The following is a 10,909-nucleotide window of genomic DNA, read 5'->3' as shown; positions in this document are numbered from 1 at the left end:
TTTTTTTGAGAAAAAATAAAATTTTTGTTCTAATGTTTAAGGTTAACTTGCTTGGGTTGGGATTATTATAATTTAAAAACATCATGCATCTTTAACCCATGTAACGAGCTTTCAGCTAATGACTCCAAGACCAGTTGGTCTTCGGGCATTAGGTGTTAAGACACCCCTACGAGCTTAGTAACTCGGGTCGCAGATACTGATATGTAGATAGTGCAATGTTTGATTCCATTAAGCTTTTCTCCTCAACCCATGTAACAAGCGTTGGGCCAATAGCTCCCAAGTCAGTTGACTTTAGGGTATTAGGTGTTAAAACACCCCTTCGGGCTTAATTGCTTAGGTTAGGGAGGCTACGAAACCAAACTTATCTACATTTTTATTATCATCATTTTTTTTTCTTCTTTTTTTTCTTTTTTTTTTCTTTCTTTTTTTTCATGTTTTTCTTTTTTTTCTTTTTAATTATATACAATCCCTTTCCCAGAGGCTATGAAACCAAACTTATCTATATTTTTATTATCATCATTTTTTTCTTTTTTTCTTTTTTTTTTCTTAATTATATACAATCCCTTTCCCTTAGTTGTTACCTTTAACAAAAGAACATAAATAGAAGTTAACCTTAAACATTAGAACAAAAATTTTGTTTTCTTCCAAGAAAAGCCCCATAATTATGTGTTGATACATTGAGCACAAAAGAAAGGTTTATTAATATCTTGTTAAGAGGTATTGAGCAGATATATAAATTTAATGAGAGTTTGTTTATCTGGATAGATTAATGGAAGTTAAATGATGAATACCTTGCTTTGTGAAATTTGCAAATTTGTTTTCTATTTTAACGCTTTGATTACTAGGGACTAGTAATAAGCTGGTTGGGGGGTGTGATTAGTACTTAAAAGTGCATTTTTATCATGGTTTTATATCATCATTTTGCACTTGAAGTATCAATAACTCCTTAACTAAAATATGTTTTATAATAATATATCTAATAATATAAGATACCTTTAATTTGTGGTAAATGTTCATTTTAAATGCAGGCCTATCACATAAATGAAAGAATTGATTGATGACTTTAAGAACTTAAATTGCAAGGATAAAGAGATGGCCAAACTTAGAAAAGAGATGTCGGTGCAATCCAAACCGGAACACTGTTCGGTAATTAGGTCATATCTGAAGCTATATATCTCAGATTTAGGTCCAATTTATATGGATGGAAAGGCTTTGTGGAATATACAAATTGTTTTTCTATTTTACGCTTTGATTACTAGGGACTAGTAATAAGCTGGTTGGGGGGTGTGATTAGTACTTAAAAGTGCATTTTTATCATGGTTTTATATCATCATTTTGCACTTGAAGTATCAATAACTCCTTAACTAAAATATGTTTTATAATAATGTATCTAATAATATAAGATACCTATAATTTGTGGTAAATGTCTATTTTTAATGCAGGCCTATCACATAAATGAAAGGATTGATTGATGACTTGAAGAACTTAAATTGCAAGGATAAAGAGATGGTCAAACTTAGAGAAGAGATGTCGGTGCAATCCAAACCGGAATACTGTTCGGTAATTGGGTCATATCTGGAGCTACAGATCTCAGATTTAGATCCAATTTATATGGATGGAAAGGTAAGACATAGGCCTACAACTTTCATATGGAGCCCAAGATCTAAAAAGGCCATTATCAAGTCCAAATTGTAGCAACAACAAAGAAGCCCGAATCTGTCTTCCAGCCCGAGCACTGTTTGGTATTTTGGCCATATCTGGAGTTCTAGAAGTCCAAATGAGCTGAATTTTTTACACAAGAAAGCTGCGACAATTGCCTACAACTTTCATGTTTACAACTGGCTCCAATTGGGACGTTATCAATGACGTTTTGGGCAGACAAAAGAAGATAAGGATTGTTACCAAGTCAAAAGTTGGCCACCCACTTATCAATTAGTCATCAAATCAATAGTTCCCATTACATGGTAAATCAATGGATACTTCTTTTTCATGGTAGTTGAAATAGTACCAGCTGAGCTTTCAAAGCCAAATTAATGTCTTATATCGCCTGTTTTTTCTTTCACTTAATGTCTTCAACATTATCTTAATTAATTTACGAGTGGATAACCCAGAAATTACACTCTGGAATTCTTGCTTCAATTTCTAAAACAATTGAAATAAAGTTTAGATAGGACGATTAACTTAATTAAATCATATCCAAAACCCATGTTAATATTTAATTAAGAAAAAATATGCATTGAAAAATCCAGGATTTAGAATTCAATTTAAGTTGGGCTTTTAATTAAACTAAATAAATAATTAATTCAGTTAAACTTATTTGATTTAATTGACTTTTTAAATTTAATTAAACCAAATCCAAGCCCTACTATCTTAATTGTTTTATTATAAATAAGAATAAAATATTGTCTCCTTTGTAAAAATATTTAATGAGTCATTAATTAACTTATAAATAGTAAGTGATACATAGTAATCTTAGGAGATAAATAGTCGAAAACACCAATTCCCAACTTCACTATCTCTATAGATCCCTAGCTATCTATTTTGACTTCTAAATTAGGTCAATCACAGGAAGAGCTATTATTTTGAACTTATATGGTGGAGTTAATTGATCTATCCAAGAACATACTCTCATGCAGCTAAGCTAGGAGTTAATTGATGTGTTGTGGACCGTTCAATCATTCGTTGAATTTACCAGCCATTAAAATCATTGCAAACTTTTTATAAATCTCCCATGAATCTATAACTGAATTGGGTTTGCCTTCAAAAGATTTTCTTGAATTCAAGCTTCTATTCTATTATGAAAAATTTTATGTTTAAATTAAATTAGGGTTAAATTATGGTTTTTTAGCTATGTTTATAACTTTGATATATAACCACATACCATATATTTATTAATGACTCGATTAAGAATATAGATAAAAAAAAAATGATTTTATTCCTAAATTTATCAGAAATAATTACACTCTAGTGATTGATTAAATTTTTTTTTTGGCTCAAATCTTCGCAAGTTCGTTTATTTTTTTCTTTTTTGTCACACACACTCACACATAGCATAAAGCATCCCTCTCGCTCTCAGTCACTGAGTTTGTTTCTTAGTATAGCTAATTACACTCCAATGATTGGTTAAACACAAATTGTGGTCACATCTCTATAAGTTACATATAGCATCTCTCTCTCATCCTCTGAGTTTGTTTCCTAGTGTCTATTAATATAGCCAATCTCTCCACCCAGTACCCTAGCTTTCTCTCTTCACAGAAACTCTTGTATCTCCTGCAAAGGAATGGAACAACTACATATCTTCACGAAGAAACTAAAACCAACCCATATAAGCCATGCTCTTTCACTTCCAACCCATGCCCTTGACGCTTTTCCAATTCCTGAAGGAGCCCATATGATGAATTTTGATGCAGTCGATGCTACTGATAATGTATGGAGGTTTTGCTTGTCAACCCGTCTGACTGGAGCATACTCAAAACCCGTTCTTCTACGCTCTTCTTGGCATCGTTTTGTAGAGCAGAAAGGCCTTGCTCCCGAAGACAGGGTTGTCTTCTTCATGCAGAGAGATGAAGCTAATGACATGATCAGGAGGTACACGGTTAGAGCTCAACGAAAAGTGATGATCTTGATGGGGCAAGATATTTGGGTTGATGTCGAGGATCTTCCCCTGCAGGGTCTTTGAAGAGTTTGGCCTATAAGCTGTAGCTATGAAAATAGTCCTTTCCCCTCCACCGGTAGTTATTCCACCCTTATACCCTATCTAGAGCCGTTTGGAAAGGTGATTGTAGTATTTGGGAAAACGATACTGCTCGGTGCACCGCATTTTCAAACTCGCTGGGATATCTTGTTTGGCTTTCAAGTTTCTTCCCTCTTGATAATGCAGTATGCATGCTCCTTGGTGTCCTATGATCTTAATTTGAATAGAAATTAATAGAATATTATTTCATATCAATTAAGAGATGAGGGTATTGATTGTTTATATGGCATCAAGGATACGTTTTTATTACAGACGCCTTTTAAAAGACAAAATCCACTAAAAATCATATAAAACAATACCTTGTGATGAGCCTACCCAAACTCCTCGTTTAAGGGGTTTTGATGAGACTATTATCCCATATCGATTAGAAGATAAAAGACTTATATAGTACCAATAACACCTTTTTTATTATGAGGTCAGTCAACTTCCTTCTATACCCATTGTCTATACCAAAGTATTGAGATGAGGCTGTTCACATTTCACACATGAAGTGTGACCATCTCCACCTCACTTGACCAATCTCATATTTAGTAATACGATGTTCATGTTTTTGTAGGAATATATTTAAAATGTAAAAAAATAAAATCGTAGTTTTAAAATTGGAATAAGGGTGGAGCCCAGAGAATTGACTTTAATTTTCATTTTCAATCAAAATAATATTGTTTCCTTAAAACAGTTAATAGAGTTAATGGTCTAGTTTTTACCGGTTAATATGATTATAAAGTCAATTGATTTTTTTTTTTAATTTTCTTTTTAATCTAAACTGGTTTAGGCTTTTGGAATGGTAAAGTGTCAAGTCAACTTACCGAACAGGTCCAAGTTTTAAACAATAAGAAAAAATATTAAATTTATAATTTTAACATTAATATATTAAAATCATATCAAAATATATCTATTCATCCTAAATACATTTTCAAAACATTTTAATTTTTTTTGACAATAATGACACAAGAGTATTATTAAACCATACTCAATTTATAAGATTTACTTGAGAATTTTAGAACTTAAAACCTGATTTGAATTGAATCATATCAGACATTAAATTGATAAAATTTTATTGATAATAGTCTGAGTGACCCAATTCAATTAAAATAATATTGTTTCATTAAAAACAATTAACTCATATAAACTCGATAATTCAAAAGTTAACCTGATATCTTAAAGAGTCGAACCCTTTTCCGAGTCGATTCATGAATTGAGCTTGACGGCTACACTTCCTCGTCATGGTGGAGATGTGAACATATCCAGAAAGTTGGAAACTTGTGGTAATGCCAGCGGCGTATGTACATACACGGCCAATGGTTGGAAGAGGCAGTGATTTGATGCTTCGTGTTTTTATATATACAATTTGTTGAGATAAAATTAAATTTGAAAAAAAAAATAGTTCTATGATATAAATAAATGGTTGCGCATTAAATTAATGAATTATGAAATACTAAATCTTTTTTTCCGTCATCCATATAACACTTTTTTGAATTATGTAAAAGATTTTACTAAAAATTCAATTCATAAAGAGATATAAATTATTTTGCATAAACTTAAAATTTGAATCACAAGTTAAGTGCATCAACCCAATTCAATCTAAAACATTATTTAATATATATATATATATATTAAAATAATAATCAAATCAAATCTCATCTAAATTTTAGCCGCATCAACTATTAATTGGCTAAGTTAACTAAATTTATCCAAGTCAATAATTTTATAACAATGATTTAAATGATTTAAAGCATAAAGGTTGCTGGCAATCTTATGAAGACTAACCATCTGGCTGCTAACCGAATCTCATTCCACAACCCAATTAAGCTCACTTGCCAACGATGAAGGAACACTAATCTCTAATGCTTTCTTAATGGAAAAAACTTTCAGTCTCATTTGAATTCATGTCCTCAATCATGCACGAGAAAACGCACAAGAGACTACCCTATGGGTCTCTCAGAACGCCTCCTATTCCTGCACTTCCTGGTTTCCCTTAGAACCTTCAGCCTAGAAAAACAATAAACGAATAAAAAAAATATTTTAAATGTACAAAAGCTGTAGATATAAACCTTAAATTTGCAGTTTAAATTTAAAAATAAATCTAATAATGTATGTTTCCTTAAAATATATACAATAACTTTAAATAGGCTAGAGAATCATGTCTCTACTAGGAAAAAAAATCAAAATACAAAAGCTTAAAGAAAATTAACATAAAATCCAAAATAAAACAATAAAAAAAATCTAAAAAAAAATAACAAAATTGAACCAAACAGTGTATTTTGGATCTAATATTTGGAGATCCAATAGCCTAATAAATGACAAAGTAGCTTTCCATTAGATACATAATTGTAGAAATCGCTTAGAAAAATTTAAGGTTGACCAGATCTCATGTTATCGCCTTTTTAAGCCATTAACTTGGTTTGACATTATCAGATCTTTTGTTAGACCTAGATTTGTTCTACTAATCTATAAAAATATATGTTAGGTCATCCATCTAGTTTGATAAATTCTTATTTAAATATTCAAAACCTTTTGTTTCTTGATCATGACATTTCTATCATTTCTATCTCTAAGAGGATAATTACACCAACACAAAATGTTTCTTTTTCTCAAATTTGAAAGCCTGATAGTCAAGAGGTTATAGGTGCTACAAATTACAATAGCTTTTCTTTCAACATGAATCAAGTTTTTCCTTGGGGGAAGGCAAACATGTAGTCCATAAGGAAATATGACACTTTTTTATATATAGATCTTTGAAACTCATATTGATAATGGATTAACAATTTTATAGATAAAAAAGAAAAATAATTCATATTGCAATTTATTTTTTGTATTGTATATGAATTTATAGTCAACTCTCAATACCATTACCAGCAATTTGTCTAAAACTAATGGAATTACCGATAAAATTTTTCTGTCAATAATTTGCGATGATATCTACCAATAGATGTAATTTCATTTATATTTCTATTGATAGATACTGACAGACTAATTTTGTTTGGAATTATGTGGTATATATCAACAGAATAATGCTATCAGTATATACCGATAAAATTTATTTAATTTTTTTTAAAAAAAAGTGGTGTGATGACGTAGAAGTTTTTGTAGGTGATTTTACCGATGAAATTACTAAGGGATTCAAACCGAGATCTCTATACAGTGATATGACTTATTCATCGACAGAAGTGTCAATGGAATCATTGATGGAATAGTTTTGTTGGTGATTTCATTGGTAAAAGTTAACATATCACCAACACTACCGACCCCGCCCACTCCTATTTCTCCTTCTTCTGCCCCATCCCTACATCTAAACAAACGCTCCCCTCTTAAATTGCAAGTAACCACCCCCCAAAACATCCCTCACTTCTCAACACAAATCATCCTTCTTTATTTTTTGTAGTCACAGTATCCGTGTTCTGATTTATTATGGATTTTATCATTTTTTTGTAAGTAAATCTATCATTTTTTTAATTTTAACATTAAAATGTCAATTTTATTATTATTTAATATTTTTTTATATATGTATTTCATTAGTGTATGTACATTTTTATTATTATTTCTCAAACAAACTTGTAGTATGAATGTATAATTTTGTACTAGTTATTGATTTGTTTTAGATTTTGTAAAATTGTATTTATTTGTAAATTGTTGAAAATTATGTCAAATTACCGAATTAGATGTGCTGTGATGAAATAAATAATAGACTGTTTAAGAGGTCCGTTTTAATTTTTATCAATGTTATTGTGGAGTTGTAATTTTCATAGATTTATGTGTATAATTTTTTATGAATGTTGATAATTGATAATGAATATTTAAGAGAAGTTTTAATTAGTTTGTTGGATAATCTCGAATTAAACCAATATTTTTGCAAATTTATTTACTTAACATAGTTAATTAATCTATGTTGTCATTATTATTTTATAGAGGTTCGACAGAAATCATGGATGATCATTAATGGATCTATAGATGATGGATTCTTGTATTTTATTAATTTTAAAACATCTATTCCAATAAATTTTAGTGGAAGCGATATTAGGTATCCATATAGGAAGTGTAAAAATAAAAGGTATATACATCTAAATGTGTTGTAAACCCTGGAAAAAAAATAAAGAAATAAAGAAAATAAAAAATAAAAGTGAAGAAATTCATGCATATGGTTAAATAAAAACAGAAATTCAAAAAAATTTGAATATAAATTTCTAGGCAAAATAATTCAAGACATTATAATAAACCTAGTACTGTTGAGGGTTCAATTTAATTAAAGAGAATAATACACTTAAAGAATAAAGGGGGTCTAAATGCAAATAAAGAAAAATATAGAGTATAAATACTCTCTCCTCACCAAAAAAATCTGTATGAACCATAAGTAGAGAAGATAAGGAGATTTATACCCATTATTGAGAAATCAAGAGGGAAACACTAAAATTTCAGGAACCCATCCAAGATTAAAAGCTTATAGATGGGATAAACACTTGAGAGCAAAGGATTGCTAAAAAATTGAATAAGGAAGAAAAGAAAGAAGGGAGTTGAAAGTCTTCAACTGGTTGAAGATCAAAATCTTAATTTGTACTGGGTAAGGTGTTCTAAACATGATCTTAAAAAAAATTCATTTTTAAATTCAATAAAGAATTGATGCCTTGATATTAAATCATAGATTAGGGTTCTTAGATATAAATTGGAGAAAAAGTACTTATTGTTGAGATTAAGTTAATTCATGTGTGTGGTATGTAGTTTATGAAAGTATTGTGTGAAGGGGAGGGGAAGACAAATCTGGACAGCCTTGTCTCTGACTTTCAGTGAGATTTCTAGTAGGAGAATGAGGGAATTAGGATTGGGTTCCTCATAGGAATTGTAGATTTGAATGTTAGCTAACTAAGGAAACTCGTCTTGCTAAATTTGAAGATGTAGAACTCTAATTATAGGTTATTAGCTGAGATTGAGTTGTGACTGATTATGTAGGCAATACGACTAATTAGTTAATGAGCAATTTTGACTATCCTGGAGGTAAAACTAGGTTCTTCTCCCTTTAGAAAACTTGTAACCTCATGTCTTAACTTTCTAACGAGATTAACCTCACTTAAAATGAAGTTTTAGAACTTTAGATATAGTTAAAAATCTGATGAGTGTTTGGACAGTAACAACTGAAAAATTGGACAATAACAGTTTAAAGTTAGACAGTAACAGTTCAAAATTAGACAGTAGTAGTTTGACAGTAACAGTTCAAAATTAGACAGTAGCAGTTGGATAGTAACAGTTCAAAATTAGACAGTAACGATTAGACAGTAACAATTAAAAATTAGATAGTAATAATTCAAATTAGACAGTAACGGTTAGATAGTGACAGTTGAAAAGTGAAAAGTAACAGTTGAAAAATAAACAGTAATAGTTCAAAGTTAGACAATAAGAGTAGACTTTTACATGCATACAATACATAAGAATATAAAAGAATTGAGTCATACGAACATTTACATATTGAGATTCTAACTCTGAAAAGATACATGATATATGTATGTATGTTATTATGAGGAAATGAACATGCATAGAAAGTAACATATGAGTAATGGATGAATATAGATACTCTATAATATCGGCTTGAAGGAATCATAACCAAAAACTTTTTTATGATTCAAGAGGAGCAACTAGGATTGGATCTTCTGTTAAGGGAGGTCGCGAGACAAGAGAAGCAGGTGCGTGATTTTCTTCATATTTGTACTTATACAATTTAAAATTCTTCTGGTGAATACAATTACAATAAATGTTGTGTCCAATGTAAATAAAGTCTAGCGTAAATTTAAGATTAGCTTCGACTAATGGCATCTGTGATAGGATTGTCGGGATATGAATTATAAGATTAGCTTCGGCTAATAAAATCCATGATAGGATTACCAGGATATAAATTGCAAGATTAGACTTTGCAAGGTCACCTAGTTCATACAAGTAATTAAGGGTATTCAAACTAAGAATATACAAATGAGTGTTAATTGGGTTTAAAAGGTTTACAAGCAAAATATAAGTTCTTTGTTAGAAATCTTATGGATCCGATATAAAGTTAATACTTCATTCATATTCATTACATGAGCATATATATATATATATATAGATATATATTCTTTATCAACATAATAGTATGTTTATTTATTTAACAGGTTCATCAAATGTTTAGAGAGATCATTAGTTTAGGACTCTACTTTGTGAAGCTTATGTAAATATTTAACTTAAAACAAAAAGGGAATTAATGTGTTTATGTAGTATACTTTTATGTAAACCTTGATGTATTTATAAAAGTTTAGCTTAACATGTAGTATTTTAGTTATCTTATAATTAATCCTTTTGAAATATTTAATAACATTTATTATATTGTAAATACTTTCTTTGCATGTTAGTATTCCTTTTCTTTTAAATTTTATGATATAATGTTTGGATTATCTTCATATTGAACTTACTCGTAGGATATATATCTTTATGTTGTGTGGAATTATGAGGTTTGATATAAGGTCTAGAATTATAGAACCTTGTGATGATGGGTTGATTGAGTAAATTGATAATAATCAATAATTTAGGAAATTCTAAATGCAAATGGAACTCTGCTAAATTTTTGAAAAAACAATACCTTCAAATAAAGAGGATATGTTGGGATCTTTTAACATTGATCGAGTCGTACAATCAAACTGTTATATGTTGTAATGATGCATCTTCTTGCACTTACTGGTTTCCATAAGAACCCTCAGTTTAGAAAAACAATAAAAAAAACATGTTTTTTTTTTATGTATAAATATGTAAACCTTAAAATTATAGTTTAATTTTAAAAATAAATACATTATTGGATGTTTCCAAACTAATACAACAAAAAAGAATTAGGAAAAATAACAAAATTAACCTAAACAATATCTTCTGAACCTAATATTTGGAGATCCAATGGTCTTATGAATGACCAAGTGGTTTCCATAAGATATCTAGTTGTAGAAATCACTTAGAAAAATTTATGCCCAATCAAATCTCATATTATCACTTTTTTAAGCTATTAACTTTATCTGACATAACTAAATTTTTTTGTTGAATCTAAATTTGTTTTATTAATCCATGAAAATTTCTATCAAATTATCGACTTAATTTGACAATTCCTTATCTAAATACTCGTAACCTTCTATTTCTCAAATATGACATTTGTACCTC

At 29.6% G+C, this 10,909-nt stretch overlaps 1 protein-coding gene across 1 annotated transcript; it reads left to right on the top strand.

The window, feature by feature from the left end:
- Positions 1 to 3,280: 3,280 nt before the first annotated feature.
- LOC105113407 (uncharacterized) lies at positions 3,281 to 3,679 on the top strand. The gene has a single exon (XM_011009570.1). It carries the CDS (start codon positions 3,281 to 3,283, stop codon positions 3,677 to 3,679), a length of 399 nt encoding a protein of 132 aa, XP_011007872.1.
- Positions 3,680 to 10,909: the final 7,230 nt, after the last annotated feature.

The sequence above is a fragment of the Populus euphratica genome, unplaced genomic scaffold, assembly GCF_000495115.2.
Source record: "Populus euphratica unplaced genomic scaffold, PopEup_1.0 scaffold418.1, whole genome shotgun sequence".
Taxonomy (NCBI): Eukaryota; Viridiplantae; Streptophyta; class Magnoliopsida; order Malpighiales; family Salicaceae; genus Populus; species Populus euphratica.
Note: the sequence above shows the minus strand (reverse complement) of the source record. Positions and strands in the feature narration are given on the sequence as shown.

Excerpts from the sequence above, each read along its gene's own strand:
- LOC105113407 (XM_011009570.1), top strand. The coding sequence starts at position 3,281 with ATGGAACAACTACATATCTTCACGAAGAAACTAAAACCAACCCATATA.